Genomic DNA, 27999 nt, shown 5'->3' with positions numbered 1-27999 from the left:
GACAGTGTAGAGGGAGCTTTACTCTGTATCTACATCTATAAGCCGTGTGTGTAAAACATCTTTAACATAAAATCTCCTGAGTTGCGTCACCGATGTCTGGGGTAGACTGTAACTTTGAGCACCTTTGCCCTGAAAGAAAGAAAGACGTGCATTTATATAGCGCCTTTCACCACCTAAGAACTTCCCGAAGCGCTTTACAGCCAATGAAGTACTTATTTTGGAGTGTGCTCACTGTTGTAATATGAGAAATGCGGCAGCCTATTTGCGCACAGCAAGCTCCCACACACAGCAATGTGATAATGACCCAGATCATCTGTTTTAGTGATGTTGGTTGAGAGATAAATATTGGCCCCAGGACACCGGGGAGAACTCCCCCTGCTCTTCTTCCAATAGTGACCCCGAGAGGGCAGACGCGGCCTCGGTTTAATGTCTCATCCAAAAGACGGCCCCTCCGACAGTGAGGGGCTCCCTCAGTACTGCCCCTCTGACAGTGCGGCACTCCCTCAGTACTGCCCCTCCGACAGTGCGGCACTCCCTCAGTACTGCCCCTCCGACAGTGCGGCGCTCCCTCAGTACTGCCCCTCCGACAGTGCGGCGCTCCCTCAGTACTGCCCCTCTGACAGTGTGGCACTCCCTCAGTACTGCCCCTCCGACAGTGCGGCGCTCCCTCAGTACTGCCCCTCCAACAGTGCGGCACTCCCTCAGTACTGCCCTCCGACAGTGCGGCGCTCCCTCAGCACTGCCCCTCCGACAGTGCGGCACTCCCTCAGTACTGCCCCTCCAACAGTGCGGCACTCCCTCAGTACTGCCCCTCCAACAGTGCGGCACTCCCTCAGTACTGCCCTCCGACAGTGCGGCGCTCCCTCAGCACTGCCCCTCCGACAGCGCAGTGCGGCGCTCCCTCAGTACTGCCCCTCCGACAGCGCAGTACGGCGCTCCCTCAGTACTGGCACTGGGAGTGTCGGCCTGGATTTTGTGCTCAAGTCTCTGGAGTGGGGAATCGAAACCACGACCTTCTGAGTCGAGCCGGAGAGAGAGACCGCTTCCCATCGATGTCCTCCTGTTTGTCTGCTGCAGTGAGGAGAGACCATTTCTCTTGCTTGTAGCTGGAGCGTCTCATCTCTGTTGGCATCTGAACTGAATTCCGTTTTGACATCCTTCCCAAAGCGAGACTCCCAGAACTGGGCACAAGGAGTAAAAACGCTTCCTTGTCCTGATAGCTGGAGCCGATTGCTGGCTCTGGGAGAGTGCTGGCGAGGGGCTCGAGAGCTGGAGGCTGTTGCTAATTGCAAAGGGCGTTTATCCAACCTCGCCCGCAAGGCAGGCTTTTCATCCGACCCCGGGCCCTAATCTTCACTCCCTCTAACCCCCCTCCCACCAAACCCACCTCCCACCAAACCCCTCAGGCCCGGACGAGGCGCTTTGCACTCGAGCACGTTGGGAGTTAATGGAGCTTTTTATTCCAGCCTTGTGCTGGAAGCATATGTTTGCCGAGATCCTTTTACAGTTGGCACCCAGTGTGAGACGGAACGCCAGAGGCCTGGGGTCAGGGAGAGAGCAGAGAAACAAGCGCGCAGTTCAGACCTGATTGCAAACCGGAATCGCATTCTGAATCAATAAACAATGGGCCCAAATTATTTTCAAATGCAAAAAGAAATTAAGATTACTATTCTCCAGTGTAGCATGTCATTTATTTATAGATTAGAAATCACAATGTAGAACACTGTCGGGGTCATAATATTGGCAACCATCTCCTCTCTGGCAAAGGTTATCGGGCCACAGCTTTACTCCCAGTTCAGTCAGTCAGAAGAACGTAAGAAACAGGAGCAGGAGTCGGCCATTCGGCCCCTCGAGCCTGCTCCGCCATTCAATAGGATCGTGGCTGATCTTTGACCTCAACTCCACTTTCCTACACTGTCCACATATCTCACACACGCACACACACACACAGTTAGTGCTGGGACACGCAGTCCTGTTCTCTCACCGCTCCCTCAGTACTGCCCCTCCGACAGTGCGGCGCTCCCTCAGTACTGCCCCTCCGACAGTGCGGCACTCCCTCAGTACTGCCCCTCCGACAGTGCGGCGCTCCCTCAGTACTGCCCCTCCGACAGTGCGGCACTCCCTCAGTACTGCCCCTCCGACAGTGCGGCGCTCCCTCAGTACTGCCCCTCCGACAGTGCGGCACTCCCTCAGTACTGCCCCTCCGACAGTGCGGCGCTCCCTCAGTACTGCCCCTCCGACAGTGCGGCGCTCCCTCAGTACTGCCCCTCCGACAGTGTGGCGCTCCCTCAGTACCGCCCCTCCCACAGCGCGGCGCTCCCTCAGTACTGCCCCTCCGACAGCGTGGCGCTCCCTCAGTACCGTCCCTCCGACAGCGCGGCGCTCCCTCAGTACTGCCCCTCCGACAGCGCGGCGCTCCCTCAGTACCGCCCCTCCAACAGTGCGGCGCTCCCTCAGTACTGCCCCTCCGACAGCGCGGCGCTCCCTCAGCACTGCCCCTCCGACAGTGCGGCGCTCCCTCAGTACTGCACTGGAGTGTTGGACTGAATTTTGTGCTCAAGTCCCTGGAGGGGGTCTTGAACCCACAACCTGCTGATTCAGAGGCGAGACCGAGAGTTGCCCACTGAGCCATGGCTGACACATTGGAATCACACCCGACGTGCTGAGGTTGTGAAAGACTGTGTTCACCCAAGTCTTTCTTTCTCTCTCGAACTCCTGACTCTCGTGGGACAGCCAGATTAATGATTCTATTGTGCAGCTCTAGAATTTGGAGACTATATTACAATTCATTAGAAATCAGACAAAGAAGTTTCTCGAAAGTATCTTGTCAACATTGAGCTGCACTTGGAAACTGCCACGCCTCAATCTTAAAATACTCATCCTTGTGTTCAAATCCCTCCATGGCCTCGCACCTCCCTATCTCTGTAATCTCCTCCAGTATCAGCCATGACTCACTCACTCTCTCCTGTCTCTACGTCAGAAGGTTGTGGATTCAAGGCCCGCTTCAGAGACTTGAGCCCATAATCCAGGCTGGCACTCCAGTGTAGTACTGAGGGAGGGGCAGTACTGAGGGAGTGCCGCACTGTCGGAGGGGCAGTACTGAGGGAGCGCCGCACTGTCGGAGGGGCAGTACTGAGGGAGCGCCGCACTGTCGGAGGGGCAGTACTGAGGGAGCGCCGCACTGTCGGAGGGGCAGTACTGAGGGAGCGCCGCACTGTCGGAGGGGCGGTACTGAGGGAGCGCCGCACAGTCGGAGGGGCGGTACTGAGGGAGCAACTGTCGGAGGGGCAGTACTGAGGGAGCGCCGCACTGTCGGAGGGGCAGTACTGAGGGAGTGCTGCACTGTCGGAGGGGCAGTACTGAGGGAGCGCCGCACTGTCGGAGGGGCGGTGCTGAGGGAGCGCCGCACTGTCGGAGGGGCAGTACTGAGGGAGCGCCGCACTGTCGGAGGGGCAGTACTGAGGGAGCGCCGCACTGTCGGAGGGGCGGTACTGAGGGAGCGCCGCACTGTCGGAGGGGCGGTACTGAGGGAGTGCCGCACTGTCGGAGGGGCAGTACTGAGGGAGCGCCGCACTGTCGGAGGGGCGGTACTGAGGGAGCGCCGCACTGTCGGAGGGGCAGTACTGAGGGAGTGCCGCACTGTCGGAGGGGCAGTACTGAGGGAGCGCCGCACTGTCGGAGGGGCGGTACCGAGGGAGCGCCGCACTGTCGGAGGGGCAGTACTGAGGGAGCGTCGCACTGTCGGAGGGGCGGTACTGAGGGAGCGCCGCACTGTCGGAGGGGCAGTACTGAGGGAGCGCCGCACTGTCGGAGGGGCAGTACTGAGGGAGCGTCGCACTGTCGGAGGGGCGGTACTGAGGGAGCGCCGCACTGTCGGAGGGGCAGTACTGAGGGAGCGCCGCACTGTCGGAGGGGCAGTACTGAGGGAGCGCCGCACTGTCGGAGGGGCAGTACTGAGGGAGCGCCGCACTGTCGGAGGGGCAGTACTGAGGGAGTGCCGCACTGTCGGAGGGGCAGTACTGAGGGAGCGCTGCACTGTCCGTGCTAATATATTACCCCCAACCCGTGAACTTTTATCTCGTGCAGTAACCTTTTATGTGGCACCTTGTCAAATGCCTTCTGGAAGTCCAAATACACCACATCCACTGGTTCCCCTTTATCCACCCTCATCATCACATCCTCAAAGAATTCCAGCAAATTTGTCAAACATGACTTCCCCTTCATATATCCACGCTGACTCTGCCTGAGCGAATTTTGCTTTTCCAAATGTCCTGCTACTGCTGCTTTAATAATGGACTCCAACATTCCAGATCCCAAACTACATCCTGAAGTGTGGGAGATGCCTGTGTGTGGATTTTTGAATGTGTGGTGGCTGTTGCACACGGGCTTGACTGGGGCCAATATTTATCCCTCGACCAACATCACCAAAAACAGGTGATCCGGGCCATTATCACATCGCTGTGAGTGGGAGCTTGCTGTGCGCAAATCGGCTGCCGCATTTCCCACATTACAGCAGTGGCCACTCTTTAAAAATAATTCATTGGCTGTGAAGTGCTCTGGGACGTGCCCCGGTGGTCATGAAAGGCGCTATATAAATGCAAGTATTTTTCTTCTTTTTCCTCCAGCCCGACAACTCCGGGATCCCTCCGCGATCGCTGCTCTCCTCCAATTCTGGCATTCCCCTGATTCCCATCGCCCCACCATCGGTGGCCGTGCCTTCAGCTGCCTGGGCCCCAAGCTCTGGAACTCCCTCCCTAAACCTCTCCGTCTCTCCTCTCCTCCTCCTTTTAAGATGCTCCTTAAAACCTCCCGCTTTGACGCAGCCTGCCCCTCTCACACCCTGTGTCTCCTTTTGAAGTGGCTCGGGGCGCAGAGGGGCGGATCTTCCCGCTCCGTTTTCCCGCCGCGGCGACGACAGCGGTGAGGAGCTCTGGGCGGGCGGCAAGCCTCCAGTGCCCCGCGGCGATCCTCGAGTCCGGCTTTAACGGCGGCGCGGAGCAGCGCGCGATGTGCAAAAGCCCCCGGCCACAACGCCGGCGGGGGGTTTGAGCTCCTGCCCGACCCGTTTCCCCCCCCCCCCACACACACAAAGCTCGTCCCACAACAACTAACCGCCTGGGAATCCGGGGCGGTGCCCCCATCCCAGACAGCGGAGAGGTAAGTAACGGACTCCCGAGATAAGTGTGAATGTTTTATTCTTTCAATTTTATTGGCGATTTTGTGCGGTGGGGCAATGTTTTGTGGATGGTTTTTTTTTTCAGGTTTTTTTTTTTCCCTCCCCCAGGAGTCTCTCCGACGCTCCCAACCTGACTAGCTCGGGCCTTTCCCACGCGAGCGTCCCGAGAGAGCTGTGCAACTCCTCCCTTAGCACTGCACCCCACACTCCGGGCCCAGCCGCACAAACTTACCGACTGGGGCACAAGCTCGGGCATCATTTACCGCCCCGAAAACATCAAAGCCGACAATGCAGCCCTCTTAGGCGCTGTCTAAATGCAGGTTGCAGTCTGTGGTGACCCGAGACCAGGATTGACGAGGGTTCTGATTCCTTTTGCAGGTTTTGCTGGGTGTCTGTGTTCCTCGGCTTTCACTGTCTAACCATCCTTCAGTGCTCCTACACACACAGAAAGGTGAGTCCCGGTCGTGGTGTCGCTCTGTGCCTGCCGCGGCAATGAGTTCCGATCCCCGGGATGGAGTACAAAAGCAGGGGAAGTCTTGCTGCAGTTATACAGGGTATTGGTGAGGCCACACCTGGAGTACTGCGTGCAGTTTTGGTTTCCATATTTACGAAAGGATATACTTGCTTTGGAGGCAGTTCAGAGAAGGTTCACTTGGTTGATTCCGGGGATGAGGGGGTTGACTTATGAGGAAAGGTTGAGTAGGTTGGGCCTCTACTCATTGGAGTTCAGAAGAATGAGAGGTGACCTTATCGAAATGTGTAAGATTATGAGGGGGCTCGACAAGGTGGATGCAGAGAGGATGTTTCCACTGATGGGGGAGACTAGAACTAGGGGGCACGGTCTTAGAATAAGGGGCCGCCCATTTAAAACTGAGATGAGGAGAAATTTCTTCTCTAAGAGTTGTAAACCTGTGGAATTCGCTGCCTCAGAGAGCTGTGGAAGCTGGGACATTGAATAAATTTAAAACAGAAATAGACAGTTTCTTAAACGATAAGGGGTTATGGGGGAGCGGGTGGGGGGGAAGTGGAGCTGAGTCCATGATCGGATCAGCCATGATCGTATTGAATGGCGGAGCAGGCTCGAGGGGCCGAATGGCCGACTCCTGCTCCTATTTCTTACCTTATGTCCCTTTCTTAAAACAGAAAACTGCAAGAAACGCAGAAAGCTAGCATGAAGGTACAGCGCGCAATAAGAAAGATGTAATGTATGTACCACGTGAGTAGCTCACGGGTTGGTCGAGCTGTTGAGTTGGGGAGGGGCTTAGCCACTCACGTGATGTTCACAAGACTCAATAAAACCCCAGCCAGTTGGGTTCGGGGGATCCACGATGGGGCAGGTGGTTGTGAGCCTGGCGGATGAACCGGTAATGTACGGTGTGATTATTAAACCTTTTGCTAATAAACCAACTAGTTCTTAATAGCAATGTGTTGCTGTGAATTCTTAAGCAAAGAACCCCTGAAGCAAATACATTACGGAAGGCAAATGACATGTTTGTCCTTTATTGCAAGGTGGGTGGAGTATACGAATCAGGAAGTCTTGCTACAATTGTACAGGGCCTTGGAGAGACCACACCTGGAGTACTGCGCACGGTTCTGGTCTCCTTATCTGAGGAAAGGTATACTTACCTTGGAGGCGGTGCAGCGAAGGTTCACCAGACTGATCCCTGGGAGGAGAGCGCTGTCCTATGAGGAAAGATTGAGCAGACTGGGCCAATACTCTCTCGAGTTGAGGAGATTGAGTGATGATCTGATTGAAACGTACAAGATTCTGAGGGGGATTGACAGGGTAGATGCAGGGGGAGGATGTTTTCCCCCCGGGCTGGGGAGTCTAGAACCAGGGGGTCACACAGTCTCAGGATAAGGGCTCGGCCATTTCGGACTGAGATGAGGAGGAATTTCTTCACTCGGAGGGTGGTGAATCTTTGGAGTTCTCTGCCCCAGAGGCCTGTGGAGGCTCAGTCGTTGAGTGTATTCAAGGCTGAGGTCGAGATTGTTGGAGTCGAGGGGAACTCGAGGGAAAGTGGAGTTGAGGTAGAAGATCAGCCGTGATCTCATTGAATGGCGGAGCAGGCTCGAGGGGCCGAATGGCCGACTCCTAATTCTTATGTTCTTGTGTTGTAAAGCAAAAGCGAAATACTGCTGTTAGTCTGAAATGAAAAGAAAGAGAAAATGCTGGGAGACACTTGGCAGGACCAGGGCAGGGCCTGTGGCGAGAGAGAGAGCGAGAGAGAGCGAGAGAGAGCGAGAGAGAGAATTGGTGTTTCAGGTCGACCTTTCATCAGAGAGATGGGGGGGGGTGGCGGAGACAAGACGAGGAGAATGTTTTTGACGCAGCGAGTTGTTGTGATCGGGAACGCGCTGCCTGAAAGGTTGGTGGGAGCAGATTCAATCGTGACTTTCAAACCGGGAATTTGATAGCTGCTTGAAACTGTGCCGGGCTGTGGGGGGAGGGGAGGGGGGGGGAATTGGGACTGTGATTGGATCGCTCTGTCACAGGGCCGGCACAGCACGGGCTCGATGGGCCCAATGGGATCCTCCTGTGCCGTGCGTGATTCTAAGTTAGTGATTGAACCCGTCGATAAATAGCCGCAGGACCACGGCAAGTTGAATTCAGTAAAACCGGTGATTTCAAACACGATGGTAAGAAGCTGTCAGATTGTCCACCCGATTCACCGATGTCCTTCGAGGAGCGGAACCTGGGCCGACACGTGGCTCCCGTCCCCACGCCAACGTAGTTAACGCGCAGTGTCAATTCTTTCCACTTGCAGGAGGCGAGGGGGTCATCAATACAAGACAGTCCCTGCAGTGTGGGTTCTTTGCTGAAGAATGCATAGCAATACGTCGCTATTAAGAACTACCGTATATACTCGCGTATCCTACGATCTCGCGTATCATGCGACCCCTAAACTTTTGTCCCCAAAACATGATTTTACCATATATCTCATGTATCATGCGAGTCACTTTTTTGAGATCGAATGCAGACCTTAACATGAAACATCGAGTGGATTCTGCTCTCTCCCCGTGCTCCCTCCCCGTGCTCCCTCCCCGTGCTCCCTCCCCGTGCTCCCTCCCCGTGCTCCCTCCCCGTGCTCCCTCCCCGTACTCTCTCCCCCCCCCGACCTCCGCGACTCTCCCCCCCCCCCCCGACCTCCGCGATTCTCTCTCTTCCCCCCCCCCCCCCCCCGACCTCCGCGACTCTCTCTTCCACCCCCCCCCCCCCCCCGATACAGTACAAGCGACAATAGAGGCTGCAATCCAGCCCAGGAGATACCTGCCGAGATTCAGCGTGGATACGGTCTGCTTAACAGCCTAACAGCCTAATCTTGGCCAGCAATTCACACCCACAAATTTTGTATCTCGCGTATCATGCGACCCCCCCAAATTTAGGTTACAATTTAGGTCTTCAAAAGTCGCATGATACGCGAGTATATACGGTAGTTGGTTTATTAGCGAAAGCTTTAACAATCACACTACACATTACCGGTTCATCCACCAGGCTCACAACCACCTGCCCCATCGTGAATTCCCCCGAACCCAAGGGGCCGGGGTTTTATTGAGTCTTGTGAACATCACGTGACTGACGAAGCCCCTCCCACCTCAACAGCTCAACCAACCGGTGAGCATCGTCACATGGTGCATGTATTCCAGTCACTGATAAACCCGATGGGGAATTCAGGAGAAAGTTCTTCACCCAGAGAGCGGTGAGAATGTGGAACTCGCTGCCACAGGGAGGGGTTGAGGCGAATAGCATCAATGTATTTAAGGGGGGGGGCTGGATAAACACATGAGGGAGAAAGGAATAGAAGGATCTGGTGATGGGGGGAGATGGAGAGGGGTGGGAAGGGACTGGTGTGGAGCATAAACCCCGGCACGGAGCGATGGGCCGAATGGCCTGTGTCTGTGCTGTCATAGGTGGTCCCTCGAACGACAAGAGTTTGCAGAAGTTACATAGAAAATAGGTGCAGGAGTAGGCCATTCGGCCCTTCGAGTCTGCACCACCATTCAATAAGATCATGGCTGATCATTCACCTCAGTACCCCATTCCTGCTTTCTCTCCATACCCCTTGATCCCTTTAGCCGTAAGGGCCATATCGAACTCCCTTTTGAATATATCCAACGAACTGGCCTCAACAACTTTCTGTGGTCGAGAATTCCACAGGTTCACAATTCTCTGAGTGAAGAAGTTTCTCCTCATCTCGGTCCTAAATGGCTTACCCCTTATCCTTAGACTGTGACCCCTGGTTCTGGACTTCCCCAACATCGGGAACATTCTTCCTGCATCTAACCTGTCCAATCCCGTCAGAATTTTATATGTTTCTATGAGATCCCCTCTCATTCTTCTAAATTCCAGTGAATATAAACCTAGTCGATCCAGTCTCTCCTCATATGTCAGTCCTGCCATCCCAGGAATCAGTCTGATGAACCTTCGCTGCACTCCCTCAATAGCAAGAACATCCTTCCTCAGATTAGGAGACCAAAACTGAACACAATATTCCAGGTGAGGCCTCACCAAGGCCCTGTACAATTGCAGTAAGACCTCCCTGCTCCTATACTCAAATCCTCTCGCTATGAAGGCCAACATACCATTTGCCTTCTTCACTGCCTGCTGTACCTGCATGCCAACTTTCAATGACTGATGTACCATGACACCCAGGTCTTGTTGCACCTCCCCTTTTCCTAATCTGCCACCATTCAGATAATATTTTGTCTTCCTGTTTTTGCCCCCAAAGTGGATAACCTCACATTTATCCACATTATACTGCATCTGCCATGCAGTTGCCCACTCACCTAACCTGTCCAAGTCACCCTGCAGCCTCTTAGCGTCCTCCTCACAGCTCACACCGCCACCCAGCTTAGTGTCATCTGCAAACTTGGAGATATTACATTCAATTCCCTCATCTAAATCATTGATGTATATTGTAAATAGCTGGGGTCCCAGCACTGAGCCCTGCGGCACCCCACTAGTCACTGCCTGCCATTCTGAAAAGGACCCGTTTATCCCGACTCTCTGCTTCCTGTCTGCCAACCAGTTCTCTATCCACGTCAGTACATTACCCCCAATACCATGTGCTTTGATTTTGCACACCAATCTCTTGTGTGGGACCTTGTCAAAAGCCTTTTGAAAGTCCAAATACACCACATCCACTGGTTCTCCCTTGTCCACTCTGCTAGTTACATCCTCAAAAAAATTCTCGATTTGTCAAGCATGATTTCCCTTTCATAAATCCAGGGGTGGGAGATGCCTGTGGGTGGATTTATTTAACGTGGGGTGACCGTTGCACACCAGCCACCACACGGGGCTTGACAGAGCGAGGTCTGGGTCCAGGGGCAAGGGTTAACCAGGACGACTGGAGACCAGCTCTGCTGCACGGACCCAGTGCGCCCACATATCGCATACAGTGTGTGGGCTGGGCCCTGGGCCCCGTTGGCTCATTCGCCTTTCCCTCTGCCACGATCTCCCGCCGCATCTTGAACGCAATACGCCAATGTAGAGATTGAAGCTTTGTTTTCCCGCTGCTGATCCGGTTTCTTCATGGGGTGCTGGCTGAGATCGCTCCACCCTTTGCTGTGAAAGGGCAGCTGATGACCTCTGAAGGGGCCGAGCTACTCGAAGGCCTGTCGCCCTTCAGGGCCACAAGCGACAGGCTGTAACCGTGGCCTTGCCTTCCTCGCGCCTGTCTACCCTGTCTGGAACAGACTGGGCTTGTTGTGTGTGTACAGGCAACCATTATGGCTTTCCCTTTTAACTTACCTGCTCCTGACTCCTGTGGGTTGGACCTCGCCGCCCGTTCTTCAGCTGTAGGCCTATTCGACCATGAAGTGCATTGCGGGTTAGGCTGACTTCCCCCTGCCCACCCTTCATTTCCTCGAGCGATGCCACTGAATGATAATTGAGGGGTCACTGGATGGTGATCGGGAGCAGGAGCTCGACCCTCGCCCCCCCCCCGGGCTGCCGAGGCCAATTCTAGCCCAGACAGTGAGAGTCACAAGGCTATTCAACCAAGAGAAGCGTCGCACGCAGAATTATTTACGCTTCAAGTAGAAAAATAAAAGTTCCAATGAACTTTACACGTTCAAATCAGAACGCAAGCAGCCACAGTTAAGTTAAACAGGGCCTGGAAGAGAAGCCAAAGTAGATATAAGGTTGAAGTTAACAAGAACAACATTATCTTGCATTTATATAGCGCCTTTAATGTAGTAAAACGTCCCAAGGTGCTTCACAGGAGCGATTATCAAACAATGTTTGACATCGAACCACATAAGGAGATATTAGGGGCAGGTGACCAAAAGCTGGGTCAAAGAGGGAGGTTTTAAGGGAGGAGGGAGGCGGAGAGGGTTAGGGAGAGAGTTCCAGAGTTTGGGGCCCAGGCAGCTGGAGGCACGGCCACCGATGGTGGAGCGATGGAAATTGGGGGAAAGACGCATGAGAGGCCAGAGATCTCGGGGGGCGGGGGATCGTAGGGGCTGGAAGGGGTCACAGAGATAGGGAGGGGTGTAGGGGCTGGAGGAGGTTACAGAGATAGGGAGGGGTGTAGGGGCTGGAGGAGGTTACAGAGATAGGGAGGGGTGTAGGGGCTGGAGGGGGTTACAGAGCTAGGGAGGGGTGTAGGAGCTGGAGGAGGTTACAGAGATAGGGAGGGGTGTAGGGGTTGGAGGGGGGTTACAGAGATAGGGAGGGGTGTAGGGGCTGGAGGAGGTTACAGAGATAGGGAGGGGTGTAGGGACTGCAGGAGGTTACAGAGATAGGGAGGGGTGTAGGGGCTGGAGGAGGTGACAGAGATAGGGAGGGGTGTAGGGGCTGGAGGAGGTTACAGAGATAGGGAGGGGTGTAGGGCTGGAGGAGGTTACAGAGATAGGGAAGGGTGTAGGGCTGGAAGAGGTTACAGAGATAGGGAGGGGTGTAGGGGGCTGGAGGAGGTTACAGAGATAGGGAGGGGTATAGGGGTGGAGGAGGTTACAGAGATAGGGAGGGGTGCAGGGGCTGGAGGGGGTTACAGAGATAGGGAGGGGTGTAGGGGCTGGAGGAGGTTACAGAGATAGGGAGGGGTGTAGGTGGCTGGAGGAGGTTACAGAAATAGGGAGGGGGGCAGGGGCTGGAGGGGGTTACAGAGATAGGGAGGGGTATAGGGGTGGAGGAGGTTACAGAGATAGGGAGGGGTGCAGAGGCTGGAGGGGGTTACAGAGATAGGGAGGGGTGTAGGGGCTGGAGGAGGTTACAGAGATAGGGAGGGGTGTAGGTGGCTGGAGGAGGTTACAGAGATAGGGAGGGGTGTAGGGGCTGGAGGAGGTTACAGAGATATTGGGGGGTGTAGGGGCTGGAGGAGGTTACAGAGATAGGGAGGGGTGCAGGGGCTGGAGAAGGTTACAGAGATAGGGAGGGGTGCAGGGGCTGGAGGGGGTTACAGAGATAGGGAGGGGTATAGGGGCTGGAGGAGGTTACAGAGATAGGGAGGGGTGTAGGAGCTGGAGGGGGTTACAGAGATAGGGAGGGGTGTAGGGGCTGGAGGGGGTTACAGAGATAGGGAGGGGTGTAGGGGTTGGAGGGGGTTACAGAGATAGGGAGGGGTGTAGGGGCTGGAGGAGGTTACAGAGATAGGGAGGGGTGTAGGGGTTTGAGGGGGTTACAGAGATAGGGAGGGGTGTAGGGGTTGGAAGGGGGTTACAGAGATAGGGAGGGGTGTAGGGGCTGGAGGGGGTTACAGAGATAGGGAGGGGTGTAGGGGTTGGAGGGGGTTACAGAGATAGGGAGGGGTGTAGGGGCTGGAGGGGGTTACAGAGATAAGGAGGGGTGTAGGGGTTGGAGGGGGTTACAGAGATAGGGAGAGGTGTAGGGGCTGGAGGGGGTTACAGAGATAGGGAGGGGTGCAGGGGCTGGAGGGGGTTACTGCGATAGGGAGGGGGGGGGCGAGGCCATGGAGAGATTTGAAAACAAGGATGGAGAATTTTAAAATTGAAGCATAGCCGGACCGGGAGCCTATGTCGCTCAGTGAGCACAGGGGGTGATGGGTGAGTGGTACTGGGTGCGAGTTAGGACACGGGGCAGTGAGCACAGGGGGTGATGGGTGAGTGGGACTGGGTGTGAGTTAGGACACGGGGTCAGTGAGCACAGGGGGTGATGGGTGAGTGGTACTGGGTGTGAGTTAGGACACGGGTCAGCGAGCACAGGGGGTGATGGGTGAGTGGGACTCGGTGTGAGTTAGGACACGGGGTCAGTGAGCACAGGGGGTGATGGGTGAGTGGGACTGGGTGTGAGTTAGGACACGGGGCAGTGAGCACAGGGGGTGATGGGTGAGCGGGACTGGGTGCGAGTTAGGACACGGGTCAGCGAGCACAGGGGGTGATGGGTGAGTGGGACTCGGTGTGAGTTAGGACACGGGGTCAGTGAGCACAGGGGGTGATGGGTGAGCGGGACTCGGTGCGAGTTAGGACACGGGGTCAGTGAGCACAGGGGGTGATGGGTGAGCGGGACTGGGTGCGAGTTAGGACACTGGGCAGTGAGCACAGAGGGTGATGGGTGAGTGGGACTCGGTGTGAGTTAGGACACGGGGCAGTGAGCACAGGGGGTGATGGGTGAGCGGGACTGGGTGCGAGTTAGGACACGGGGCAGTGAGCACAGGGGGTGATGGGTGAGTGGGACTCGGTGTGAGTTAGGACACGGGGTCAGTGAGCACAGGGGATGATGGGTGAGTGGGACTCGGTGTGAGTTAGGACACAGGGCAGTGAGCACAGGGTGTGATGGGTGAGCGGGACTCGGTGCGAGTTAGGACACGGGGTCAGTGAGCACAGGGGGTGATGGGTGAGTGGGACTCGGTGCGAGTTAGGACACGGGGCAGTGAGCACAGGGGGTGATGGGTGAGTGGGACTGAGGTGCGAGTTAGGACACGGGGCAGTGAGCACAGGAGGTGATGGGTGAGCGGGACTGGGTGTGAGTTAGGACACGGGGTCAGTGAGCACAGGGGGTGATGGGTGAGTGGGACTGGGTGTGAGTTAGGACACGGGGGCAGTGAGCACAGGGGGTGATGGGTGAGTGGGACTGGGTGCGAGTTAGGGGTCACGGGGTCAGTGAGCACAGGGGGTGATGGGTGAACGGGACCCGGTGTGAGTTAGGACACGGGGTCAGTGAGCACAGGGGGTGATGGGTGAGCGGGACTGGGTGTGAGTTAGGACACGGGGTCAGTGAGCACAGGGGGTGATGGGTGAGCGGGACTGGTTGTGAGTTAGGACACGGGGTCAGCGAGCACAGGGGGTGATGGGTGAGCGGGACCCTGTGTGAGTTAGGACACGGGTCAGTGAGCACAGAGGGTGATGGGTGAGTGGGACTGGGTGTGAGTTAGGACACTGGGTCAGTGAGCACAGGGGGTGATGGGTGAGCGGGACTGGGTGTGAGTTAGGACACGGGGTCAGCGAGCACAGGGGGTGATGGGTGAGTGGGACTGGGTGTGAGTTAGGACACGGGGTCAGCGAGCACAGGGGGTGATGGGTGAGTGGGACTGGGTGTGAGTTAGGACACGGGGCAGCGAGCACAGGGGGTGATGGGTGAGTGGGACTCGGTGTGAGTTAGGACACGGGGTCAGTGAGCACAGGGGGTGATGGGTGAGTGGGACTGGGTGTGAGTTAGGACACGGGGCAGTGAGCACAGGAGGTGATGGGTGAGCGGGACTGGGTGCGAGTTAGGACACGGGTCAGCGAGCACAGGGGGTGATGGGTGAGTGGGACTCGGTGTGAGTTAGGACACGGGGTCAGTGAGCACAGGGGGTGATGGGTGAGCGGGACTCGGTGCGAGTTAGGACACGGGGTCAGTGAGCACAGGGGGTGATGGGTGAGCGGGACTGGGTGCGAGTTAGGACACTGGGCAGTGAGCACAGGGGGTGATGGGTGAGTGGGACTCGGTGTGAGTTAGGACACGGGGCAGTGAGCACAGGGGGTGATGGGTGAGTGGGACTCGGTGTGAGTTAGGACACGGGGTCAGTGAGCACAGGGGGTGATGGGTGAGCGGGACTCGGTGCGAGTTAGGACACGGGGTCAGTGAGCACAGGGGGTGATGGGTGAGCGGGACTGGGTGCGAGTTAGGACACTGGGCAGTGAGCACAGGGGGTGATGGGTGAGTGGGACTCGGTGTGAGTTAGGACACGGGGCAGTGAGCACAGGGGGTGATGGGTGAGCGGGACTGGGTGCGAGTTAGGACACGGGGCAGTGAGCACAGGGGGTGATGGGTGAGTGGGACTCGGTGTGAGTTAGGACACGGGGTCAGTGAGCACAGGGGATGATGGGTGAGTGGGACTCGGTGTGAGTTAGGACACAGGGCAGTGAGCACAGGGTGTGATGGGTGAGCGGGACTCGGTGCGAGTTAGGACACGGGGTCAGTGAGCACAGGGGGTGATGGGTGAGTGGGACTCGGTGCGAGTTAGGACACGGGGCAGTGAGCACAGGGGGTGATGGGTGAGTGGGACTGAGGTGCGAGTTAGGACACGGGGCAGTGAGCACAGGAGGTGATGGGTGAGCGGGACTGGGTGTGAGTTAGGACACGGGGTCAGTGAGCACAGGGGGTGATGGGTGAGTGGGACTGGGTGTGAGTTAGGACACGGGGGCAGTGAGCACAGGGGGTGATGGGTGAGTGGGACTGGGTGCCAGTTAGGGGACACGGGGTCAGTGAGCACAGGGGGTGATGGGTGAACGGGACCCGGTGTGAGTTAGGACACGGGGTCAGTGAGCACAGGGGGTGATGGGTGAGCGGGACTGGGTGTGAGTTAGGACACGGGGTCAGTGAGCACAGGGGGTGATGGGTGAGCGGGACTGGTTGTGAGTTAGGACACGGGGTCAGTGAGCACAGGGGGTGATGGGTGAGCGGGACTGGGTGTGAGTTAGGACACGGGGTCAGCGAGCACAGGGGGTGATGGGTGAGTGGGACTGGGTGTGAGTTAGGACACGGGGTCAGCGAGCACAGGGGGTGATGGGTGAGCGGGACTGGGTGTGAGTTAGGACACGGGGCAGCGAGCACAGGGGGTGATGGGTGAGTGGGACTGGGTGTGAGTTAGGACACGGGGCAGTGAGCACAGGGGGTGATGGGTGAGTGGGACTGGGTGTGAGTTAGGACACGGGGTCAGGGTGCACAGGGGGTGATGGGTGAGTGGGACTCGGTGCGAGTTAGGGGACACGGGGTCAGTGAGCACAGGGGGTGATGGGTGAGTGGGACTGGGTGTGAGTTAGGACACGGGGCAGTGAGCACAGGGGGTGATGGGTGAGTGGGACTGGGTGTGAGTTAGGACACGGGGCAGCGAGCACAGGGGGTGATGGGTGAGTGGGACTGGGTGTGAGTTAGGACACGGGGTCAGTGAGCACAGGGGGTGATGGGTGAGCGGGACTCGGTGCGAGTTAGGACACGGGTCAGCGAGCACAGGGGGTGATGGGTGAGCGGGACTCGGTGTGAGTTAGGACACGGGGTCAGTGAGCACAGGGGGTGATGGGTGAGTGGGACTGGGTGTGAGTTAGGACACGGGGGCAGTGAGCACAGGGGGTGATGGGTGAGTGGGACTGGGTGTGAGTTAGGACACGGGGTCAGTGAGCACAGGGGGTGATGGGTGAGTGGGACTGGGTGTGAGTTAGGACACGGGGGCAGTGAGCACAGGGGGTGATGGGTGAGTGGGACTGGGTGTGAGTTAGGACACGGGGGCAGTGAGCACAGGGGGTGATGGGTGAGTGGGACTGGGTGTGAGTTAGGACACGGGGTCAGTGAGCACGGGGGGTGATGGGTGAGTGGGACTGGGTGTGAGTTAGGACACGGGGCAGTGAGCACAGGGGGTGATGGGTGAGCGGGACTCGGTGCGAGTTAGGACACGGGGTCAGTGAGCACGGGGGGTGATGGGTGAGTGGGACTGGGTGCGAGTTAGGCAGGGGTTTTGTGATGAGCTGAAGTTGAGGGAAGACCGGAGGTTGGGCCAGGAGTGTGTTTGGAACAGTGCGGAGGTGACATCGGGCCCGGGGTGAGGGCTTCAGCAGCAGACGAGCTGAGGCAGGGTGCGCTGAAAGTTGTTTGAAATGGTTGCCGGCGCCCCAGTGAAGGGTGAGGGTGACGGGCCACTGTCTCGGAGACCAGGCCCGGATCACCGAGCGGGGAGGCTGTGAGGCTCGAAGAGTTAACTGCATGTTGCCATAACGACAGCCAGGCCTCGGGGGTCTGTATTGTCACTTGCTTGTCCTTTGTGCAACGTGCGTGCAGCAGGGATTGCCGGCTGTGGTTGGTGGGGCCAATTGGAGGCACTCGATCATTAACTCTGCCCCCAATCCAGCTATCCGTGTCACCTTCTCTTCCAACCCAGCCACCCTGGACCCGAGGGAGGGAAGGGGAGGGGAGGGGAGCTCCTCAACAGCAATCTTGGCTACAACTATTTGAAGTTGTGATCTGTAATCAAGTGCCCCCTTGGTTTTTTTTTTGAGGGCACTAAAACACAAATTATATAAGTGCCCCCTGGCTAAAAGAGGAGGCGGGCACTAACACCGGCATGATAAACAAATTAAACTTCAGACAAAAAGAATCAAATTAAAGTTTGGTTGGCGGGGGTGATGATGCACTCCAGTCCCTCCGGCGCCCACCTCTCGCGGAAGGCCGCGAGCGTACCGGTGGACACCGCGTGCTCCGTCTCCAGGGACACCCTGGCCCGGATGTAACCGCGGAAGAGAGGCAGGCAGTCGGGGCTGAACGACCCCCTCGACTGCCCGCTGCCCGGACCGGCCGATGGCCCCCTTGGCCGTGCCCAGGAGCAGTCCTACGAGGAGGCCCTCGGACCTGCCCCGCTCCCCCCCCCTCCGCACAGGGTGCCCAAAGATCAGGAGCGTGGGACTGAAGTGCAGCCAGAAATTGAGGAGCAGCCCCTTTAAATAATGGAACAGGGGGCTGCAACCTCGCACACTGAACATTACGCGTGGAACACGGTCTCCTCCAGACCGCAGAAATTGCAGGCGGCCTGGGAGCCCGTGAACCGGCTTAAAAATTTATTGCACGGGACTGCCCCGTACACCACCCTCCAGGCCAAGTCCCCGATAAACAGTGGGAGGACTCCTGCGTAGAGTGCCCTCCATCGGGGACCCCCGCCTCCTCCGGACGGCAAGATGGTACGCCATGGCGTGTCCGGACGGCAGGCGAGGATGGCAAGGTTGAGAGTGATGCAGGAGCAGCCCGTACAGGAAACCCCTCCGCGCGGAACTGAAAGGCACGGAGGGGATTTCCCCGAGGCGGCTCAAGTTGTGAGGCGCCGGCCCCCGAGGGAGGTTCCGGGGTTTGGCGCCGATGAGGAATTCCGTCCGGACGGGGGTCAGTTCGGACGGGATCGCCCCACGTGCTTGAGCCTCCTCGACGCACCTAACGGAGTCAGGGCCCAGAGCTGTTTTTAGTGGCTATATTGCTCAGGGCCATCCGCGGGTGAAAAGCCCCCAGCCCCACCCCCGCAGCGCACTCGACCTTCCAGCCCAGGTAGGTCACAGGCAGGCGGGCCGGTTTGACAGCGATGATGCAGGGACCGACTGAAATAAAATGCAAATTTCCTCTTGCCCGGGGCGAGGGGATTGGTGAATGGGGAGGGGGGCAGGATTAAATGTGGGGTGATGGGTGAACGGGACTCGGTGCGAGTTAGGACACGGGGCAGTGAGCACAGGGGGTGATGGGTGAGTGGGACTGGGTGTTAGTTAGGACACAGGGTCAGTGAGCACAGGGGGTGATGGGTGAGTGGGACTGGGTGCGAGTTATGACACGGGGCAGTGAGCACAGGGGGTGATGGGTGAGCGGGACTCGGTGCGAGTTAGGACACGGGGCAGTGAGCACAGGGGGTGATGGGTGAGTGGGACTGGGTGTGAGTTAGGACACGGGGCAGTGAGCACAGAGGGTGATGGGTGAGCGGGACTGGGTGCGAGTTAGGACACGGGGCAGTGAGCACAGGGAGGTGATGGGTGAGTGGGACTGGGTGCGAGTTAGGACACGGGGCAGTGAGCACAGGGGGTGATGGGTGAGCGGGACTGGGTGTGAGTTAGGACACGGGGCAGTGAGCACAGGGGGTGATGGGTGAGTGGGACTGGGTGCGAGTTAGGACACGGGGTCAGTGAGCACAGTGGGTGATGGGTGAGTGGGACTGGGTGCGAGTTGGGACACGGGGCAGTGAGCACAGAGGGTGATGGGTGAGTGGGACTGGGTGTGAGTTAGGACACGGGGCAGTGAGCACAGGGGGTGATGGATGAGCGGGACTGGGTGTGAGTTAGGACACGGGGCACAGGGGGTGATGGGTGAGCGGGACTGGGTGTGAGTTAGGACACGGGGTCAGTGAGCACAGGGGGTGATGGGTGAGTGGGACTGGGTGTGAGTTAGGACACGGGGCAGTATGCACAGAAGGTGATGGGTGAGTGGGACTGGGTGTGAGTTAGGACACGGGTCAGTGAGCACAGGGGGTGATGTGTGAGTGGGACTGGGTGTGAGTTAGGACACGGGGCAGTGAGCACAGGGGTGATGGGTGAGTGGGACTGGGTGCGAGTTGGGACACGGGTCAGTGAGCACAGGGGGTGATGGGTGAGTGGGACTGGGTGCGAGTTAGGACACGGGGGCAGTGAGCACAGGGGGTGATGGGTGAGTGGGACTGGGTGTGAGTTAGGACACGGGGCAGTATGCACAGGGGGTGATGGGTGAGTGGGACTGGGTGTGAGTTAGGACACGGGTCAGTGAGCACAGGGGGTGATGGGTGAGTGGGACTGGGTGTGAGTTAGGACACGGGGTCAGTGAGCACAGGGGGTGATGGGTGAGTGGGACTGGGTGTGAGTTAGGACACGGGGCAGTGAGCACAGGGGGTGATGGGTGAGTGGGACTGGGTGTGAGTTAGGACACGGGGCAGTGAGCACAGGGGGTGATGGGTGAGTGGGACTGGGTGTGAGTTAGGACACGGGGCAGTGAGCACAGGGGATGATGGGTGAGTGGGACTGGGTGTGAGTTAGGACACGGGGCAGTGAGCACAGGGGGTGATGGGTGAGTGGGACTGGGTGTGAGTTAGGACACGGGGCACAGGGGGTGATGGGTGAGCGGCTCTCGCTGCGAGTTGGGACACGTGAGTTTTGGCCGCACGGTTCTCTGGTGTTGAGGTTGAAGCCACCTCCTCTGTTCTCTCCTCAGGTCCCGCAGCGGAAGCCGAGGCAGGCGGCGGATGGAATAGCGGGGGTGTGGAGCCCCTGGGGACCCTGGTCGCCCTGCTCCAGCACCTGCGGCATCGGCGTGGCCCAGCAGAGCCGCCGGTGCCTGCCGCGGGAGCCCGAGAGCCCGGGGTGGGCCGTTCAACCGAGGGGGGCGTACCAGCGGGCCAGGACGCAGCCGGGGGAAAGCCCGTGGGCCCCCTACTCCGGCCGGGCCGTCTCGGCCCTGAGGCCCGCCTACCCCCTCCACCTGGACTCCGCCGGAGCCGCCCCACCCTTCCCCCACGGGCGTACACAGCAGGATCCCAGCGGCCCCCACTCTTTGCCGCTATACGACGACGGGCAGGGAAACCCGGCCAATGGGGCGTCACCGCCGCTGCCGCCCACGATGCACCAAGGCTACGGGCAAGCGCCGACCAATCGGGGCTCGGTCCACCTCTACCGGCAGCCCCAGCCATCCAATCACGACCGGCCGCGGCTCCCGCCCAATGGGGTGGCGTCTTCGCCCTACGGGACTCAGAGCCTGACTGCGCGGGAATTCGGTCCACTCTACACCCCGGAGACTTCGTCTCGTCAGAGTTCGGGCTCTCAACCGCGGCAGAGGAGCACAGCCCCTTGGAGAGTGTCGACGGGAAACAGGCGGTCTTTGATGAGGCAAGAGGTCCACTCGTCGAACAGGTGAGGACCACTCACTCCCCGTCCGGTAACACCTCGGTTATCACATCCTCGTCCTTGTCTTCAGATCCCCTCGCCCCCTCCCCCCCCATCCCAATCTCTTCCACCCCTCCCTATCTCTGTAACCCCCTCCAGCCCCTACACCCCTCCCTATCTCTGTAACCCCCTCCAGCCCCTACACCCCTCCCTATCTCTGTAACCTCCTCCAGCCCCTATACCCCTCCCTATCTCTGTTACCCCCTCCAGCCCCTACACCCCTCCCTATCTCTGTAACCCTCTACACCCCTCCCTATCTCTGTAACCTCCTCCAGCCCCTATACCCCTCCCTATCTCTGTAACCTCCTCCAGCCCCTACACCCCTCCCTATCTCTGTAACCTCCTCCAGCCCCTATACCCCTCCCTATCTCTGTTACCCCCTCCAGCCCCTACACCCCTCCCTATCTCTGTAACCTCCTCCAGCCCCTATACCCCTCCCTATCTCTGTTACCCCCTCCAGCCCCTACACCCCTCCCTATCTCTGTAACCCTCTACACCCCTCCCTATCTCTGTAACCTCCTCCAGCCCCTACACCCCTCCCTATCTCTGTAACCTCCTCCAGCCCCTATACCCCTCCCTATCTCTGTTACCCCCTCCAGCCCCTACACCCCTCCCTATCTCTGTAACCCCCTCCAGCCCCTACACCCCTCCCTATCTCTGTAACCCCCTACACCCCTCCCTATCTCTGTAACCTCCTCCAGCCCCTACACCCCTCCCTATCTCTCTAACCCCCTCCAGCCCCTACACCCCTCCCTATCTCTGTAACCTCCTCCAGTCCCTACACCCCTCCCTATCTCTGTAACCTCCTCCAGCCCCTACACCCCTTCCTATCTCTGTAACCCCCTCCAGCCCCCACACCCCTCCCTATCTCTGTAACCCCCTCCAGTCCCTACACCCCTCCCTATCTCTGTAACCTCCTCCAGCCCCTACACCCCTCCCTATCTCTGTAACCTCCTCCAGCCCCTATACCCCTCCCTATCTCTGTTACCCCCTCCAGCCCCTATACCCCTCCCTATCTCTGTAACCCCCTCCAGCCCCTACACCCCTCCCTATCTCTGTAACCCCCTCCAGCCCCTATACCCCTCCCTATCTCTGTAACCCCCTACACCCCTCCCTATCTCTGTTACCCCCTCCAGCCCCTATACCCCTCCCTATCTCTGTAACCCCCTACACCCCTCCCTATCTCTGTTACCCCCTCCAGCCCCTATACCCCTCCCTATCTCTGTTACCCCCTCCAGCCCCTACACCCCTCCCTATCTCTGTAACCTCCTCCAGCCCCTACACCCCTTCCTATCTCTGTAACCCCCTCCAGCCCCTACACCCCTCCCTATCTCTGTAACCTCCTCCAGCCCCTACACCGCTCCCTATCTCTGTAACCTCCTCCAGCCCCTACACCCCTCCCTATCTCTGTAACCTCCTCCAGCCCCTACACCGCTCCCTATCTCTGTAACCTCCTCCAGCCCCTACACCCCTCCCTATCTCTGTAACCTCCTCTAGCCCTCCGAGATCCCTGCACTCCTCCGATTCTGGCTTCTCGCGTTTTCCCAGATTCCCCATTACTCCACCATCGGTGGCTGTGCCTTCAGCTGCCTGGGCCCCAAGCTCTGGAACTCCCTCCCTAAACCTCTCCGCCCCTCTCTCCTCCTTTTAAGATGCTCCTTAAAACCGACCTCTTTGATCCAGCTTTGGTCACCTGTCCTGATATCACCTTATGTAGCTCGGTGGGCGGGTGTTGTTGGGGGATTTGGGGAGAGGGTGGGGTTGGGGATTTGGGGAGAGGGTGGGGTTGGGGGATTTGGGGAGAGGGTGGGGTTGGGGGATTTGGGGAGAGGGTGGGGTTGGGGGATTTGGGGAGAGGGTGGTGTTGGGGGATTTGGGGAGAGGGTGGGGTTGGGGGATATGGGAAGAGGGTGGGGTTGGGGGATTTGGGGAGAGGGTGGGGTTGGGGGATATGGGAAGAGGGTGGGGTTGGGGGATATGGGGAGAGTGTAGGGTTGGGGGATTTGGGGAGAGGGTGGGGTTGGGGGATTTGGGGAGAGGGTGGGGTTGGGGGATTTGGGGAGAGGGTGGGGTTGGGGGATTTGGGGAGAGGGTAGGGTTGGGGGATTTGGGGAGAGGGTGGGGTTGGGGGATATGGGGAGAGGGTAGGGTTGGGGGATATGGGGAGAGGGTAGGGTTGGGGGATTTGGGGAGAGGGTGGGGTTGGGGGATTTGGGGAGAGGGTGGGGTTGGGGGATTTGGGGAGAGGGTGGGGTTGGGGGATTTGGGGAGAGGGTGGGGTTGGGGGATTTGGGGAGAGGGTGGGGTTGGGGGATTTGGGGAGAGGGTGGGGTTGGGGGATTTGGGGAGAGGGTGGGGTTGGGGGATTTGGGGAGAGGGTGGGGTTGGGGGATTTGGGGAGAGGGTGGGGTTGGGGGATTTGGGGAGAGGGTGGGGTTGGGGGATTTGGGGAGAGGGTGGGGTTGGGGGATTTGGGGAGAGGGTGGGGTTGGGGGATTTGGGGAGAGGGTGGGGTTGGGGGATTTTGGGAGAGGGTGGGGTTGGGGGATTTGGGGAGAGGGTGGGGTTGGGGGATTTGGGGAGAGGGTGGGGTTGGGGATTTGGGGAGAGGGTGGGGTTTGGGGATTTGGGGAGAGGGTGGGGTTGGGGGATTTGGGGAGAGGGTGGGGTTGGGGGATTTGGGGAGAGGGTGGGGTTGGGGTATTTGGGGAGAGGGTGGGTTTGGGGGATTTGGGGAGAGGGTGGGTTTGGGGGATTTGGGGAGAGGGTGGGGTTGGGGGATTTGGGGAGAGGGTGGTGTTGGGGGATTTGGGGAGAGGGTGGTGGGGGATTTGGGGAGAGGGTGGGGTTGGGGGATTTGGGGAGAGGGTGGGGTTGGGGGATTTGGGGAGAGGATGGGGTTGGGGGATTTGGGGAGAGGGTGGGGTTGGGGGATTTGGGGAGAGGGTGGGGTTGGGGGATTTGGGGAGCGGGTGGGGTTGGGGGATTTGGGGAGCGGGTGGGGTTGGGGGATTTGGGGAGAGGGTGGGGTTGGGGGATTTGGGGAGAGGGTGGGGTTGGGGGATATGGGGAGAGGGTGGGGTTGGGGGATTTGGGGAGAGGGTGGGGTTGGGGGATTTGGGGAGAGGGTGGGGTTGGGGGATTTGGGGAGAGGGTGGGGTTGGGGGATTTGGGGAGAGGGTGGGGTTGGGGAATATGGGGAGAGGGTAGGGTTGGGGGATTTGGGGAGAGGGTGGGGTTGGGGGATTTGGGGAGAGGGTGGGGTTGGGGGATTTGGGGAGAGGGTGGGGTTGGGGGATTTGGGGAGAGGGTGGTGTTGGGGGATTTGGGGAGAGGGTGGGGTTGAAATCGAGCAGCAAGGATTGTTTTTTCTGATCCGAACGCTTCCCGTGTGAAATTATGAGAGGCGAGGATTTGTGGTGGATTCACAGAGAAGGAAATATTGTTTTTAAATGGATTCCCATGTGTTATTTGAGTAATTTTTAAAATATAATTCCACAGATCCCGTTCCAGAGGTGTGATCCGGCCCGGGCAATATGGATATGGTAAAGTTCCCTCCAACTTTAGACTTCAGGGAACCATTGCCCACCTTCAGCAGGAGACACCGAGGAACCGGCAAGGTCATCACGGCAGCTCCCAGCAACCCCGGTTACCGGAGGCTGCGGCCCTAAGTGAGCGCAAGGGACGGGCGCAGAGGGGTGCCGGGGAGGGGGAAGGGGATTGGCGGAGCCCGGACACCCAGGGGCAGAACTGGCAGAATGTCGAGGGCCGGGAGGCCGCTCAGGTGCGGGAACGGGGTCGAAGGTCGGCTGCCGAGGATGAAACCGGGCCACGGCGAGCCCCCGGTGCTGGACCAATCCAAATATCGTTCGTAAGGCCACCCAACCGGGCAAGGGGAGATCAACTTGAAGGACGGACCCCAGAGCAGGCTGGTGGTGATCATCGTCAAGTAGGCCTCGGCGCCTTGGCAACCAGCCACGTGTTCCACCGCAGGCCCCACGAGCAGGGCCGGCAAGGTTTGAATTTCACCTCTCCGCTGTTGGTTTACCAGGCCGTGGGCGAGGCAGAGTCCTTGGCGGGAGTGTTGTTGGAGACCAAGGGCGAGTCACACTCTCAGACTAGCCCGGGGCGTCGGTCGGCCCAAATGGGGACTGGGCCCGAGCCGCAGAGGTGGGCACGGGCGAGCGGCGGAAAGGGCAAACAGCGGGCGTCCCCGGATCCAGAGCCGCCTCGAGGAGAGCCGGCCGCCGGCGCAGCCTCGGGAAGCCCGGCCCACAGCACGCCGGCCAAGCCTGGGATCGGGCCCGGCGGGTCACCACGTTCCGCCAAGTCCCCCAGCCGCAAGGGGCTCCAGGAAGATCTCCAGAACCCCCGTCAGAGGTTCAGCAGGCGCCGGAGGCAGGGCTACCGACTCGAGACTGATCCCACCGCGGATATCCAGGGGCAGGCTTGGAACGCACAACAGTGGCCCTCTGCTGTCTGTCCGGGAGCTGAGAGGCAGTATAAAACCTGCAGCGTGTCGGTAAGTCTTCAGACTTATTCTAGATTGTGCATGTGTATGTTACTGGGTATAACGCTGCTGTATATATTATATAATAACACACCGTGTGTTACTGGGTATAACACTCCTGTATATATTATATAATAACACACCGTGTGTTACTGGGTATAACACTCCTGTATATATTATATAATAACACACCGTGTGTTACTGGGTATAATGCTGCTGTATATATTATATAATAACACACCGTGTGTTACTGGGTATAACACTCTGTATATATTATATAATAACACACCGTGTGTTACTGGGTATAACACTCTGTATATATTATATAATAACACACCGTGTGTTACTGGGTATAACACTCTGTATATATTATATAATAACACACCGTGTGTTACTGGGTATAACACTCCTGTATATATTATATAATAACACACCGTGTGTTACTGGGTATAACACTCCTGTATATATTATATAATAACACACCGTGTGTTACTGGGTATAATGCTGCTGTATATATTATATAATAACACACCGTGTGTTACTGGGTATAATGCTGCTGTATATATTATATAATAACACACCGTGTGTTACTGGGTATAATACTCCTGTATATATTATATAATAACGCACTGTGTTACTGGGTATAATACTGCTGTATATATTATATAATAACACACCGTGTGTTACTGGGTATAACACTCCTGTATATATTATATAATAACACACCGTGTGTTACTGGGTATAACGCTGCTGTATATATTATATAATAACACACCGTGTGTTACTGGGTATATATTATATAATAACACACCGTGTGTTACTGGGTATAACACTCCTGTATATATTATATAATAACACACCGTGTGTTACTGGGTATATTACTCCTGTATATATTATATAATAACACACCGTGTGTTACTGGGTATAATACTCCTGTATATATTATATAATAACACACTGTGTTACTGGGTATAACACTCTGTATATATTATATAATAACACACCGTGTGTTACTGGGTATAACACTCCTGTATATATTATATAATAACACACCGTGTGTTACTGGGTATAACACTCCTGTATATATTATATAATAACACACCATGTGTTACTGGGTATAATGCTGCTGTATATATTATATAATAACACACCGTGTGTTACTGGGTATAACACTCCTGTATATATTATATAATAACACACCGTGTGTTACTGGGTATAATGCTGCTGTATATATTATATAATAACACACCGTGTGTTACTGGGTATAATGCTGCTGTATATATTATATAATAACACACCGTGTGTTACTGGGTATAATACTCCTGTATATATTATATAATAACACACTGTTACTGGGTATAATACTGCTGTATATATTATATAATAACACACCGTGTGTTACTGGGTATATTACTCCTGTATATAGTGTATAACACTCCATGGAGTACTGGGTATACACTGCTGTCTGTATTTATATAGTCCACGAACAAGCTGGGTTTAATGATAACACTGCTGTATATATTATGATCGTAATTCATTCATTTGCGCTGATGTCTGTGTGTGGTTTAGTCTCTCAGTTAATGGCCTTTGCTTGTGTACATTACAAATACTTTTCTGTGCTGACTCATTCACCAGTGTGGATGAACAATGCGATCTCCCATTTGGCCTGAATTGTGGTCTGACAATAATCTCTTGTTTGCTCTTGCACACATCGCTGTTTGTGGTGGTGCTCTGCAGTTGGAGAAACACTCCGGCAATTGTAACTTGTTTTAGATGTTTTTCTGCGTCTCTTTAACTGATGTTCCCCAGGCCGCCCTGCTCTGACCTGTGCTTTCTTGGCCTTTGCAAGATTCCCCTTCCCCTCTGCTCCTCCTGCTCCCTCTGAAAGACCTCTCCCCCTCATCCCCCTCTGCATATATCGATTTATGCTTTCTAATTGCTGATTCCCCAAACAGTGGCACTAATTCATCCCAACTGACCTTATCGATGCTTTATCCGAGGAAGGATATACTTGCCTTGGAGGCTGTACCACGGAGGCTCACTAGATTGATTCCTGGGCTGGGAGGGTTGGCCTGTCAGGAGAGATTGAGTAGATCGGGCCCATACCCTCTGGAGTTCAGAGGGGGATGGAGTATAAAAGCAGAGAAGTCCTGCTATAACTGTATGGGGTATTGGTGAGGCCACACCTGGAGTACTGCGTGCAGTTTTGGTCTCCGTATTTAAGGAGGGATATACTTGCATAGGAGGCTGTTCAGAGAAGGTTCACTCGGTTGATTCTGGAGATGAAGGGGTTGACTTAGGAGGAAAGGTTGAGCAGGTTGGGCCTGTACTCATTGGAGTTCAGAAGAATGAGGTGACCTTATTGAAACATTAAAAGATACTGAGGGGGCTCGACAAGGTGCCATTGAGCCCCTCGAGCCTGTCACACAGGAACAGGAGG

General features: G+C 56.9%; 1 protein-coding gene across 1 annotated transcript in view; it reads left to right on the top strand.

Moving 5' to 3' along the window:
- LOC139240148 (thrombospondin type-1 domain-containing protein 4-like) overlaps positions 1 to 27999 on the top strand; it is a 127306-nt gene that overhangs the window by 13425 nt on the left and 85882 nt on the right. The window contains exons 3-5 of the mRNA XM_070868530.1: positions 5555 to 5627; positions 20322 to 21016; positions 24551 to 25571. Coding sequence (XP_070724631.1) covers positions 5555 to 5627; positions 20322 to 21016; positions 24551 to 25571 — 1789 coding nt within the window. The remainder of the gene's footprint in view (positions 1 to 5554; positions 5628 to 20321; positions 21017 to 24550; positions 25572 to 27999) is intronic.

The sequence above is a fragment of the Pristiophorus japonicus genome, chromosome 30 (assembly GCF_044704955.1).
Source record: "Pristiophorus japonicus isolate sPriJap1 chromosome 30, sPriJap1.hap1, whole genome shotgun sequence".
Classification (NCBI taxonomy): Eukaryota; Metazoa; Chordata; class Chondrichthyes; family Pristiophoridae; genus Pristiophorus; species Pristiophorus japonicus.
Note: the sequence above shows the minus strand (reverse complement) of the source record. Positions and strands in the feature narration are given on the sequence as shown.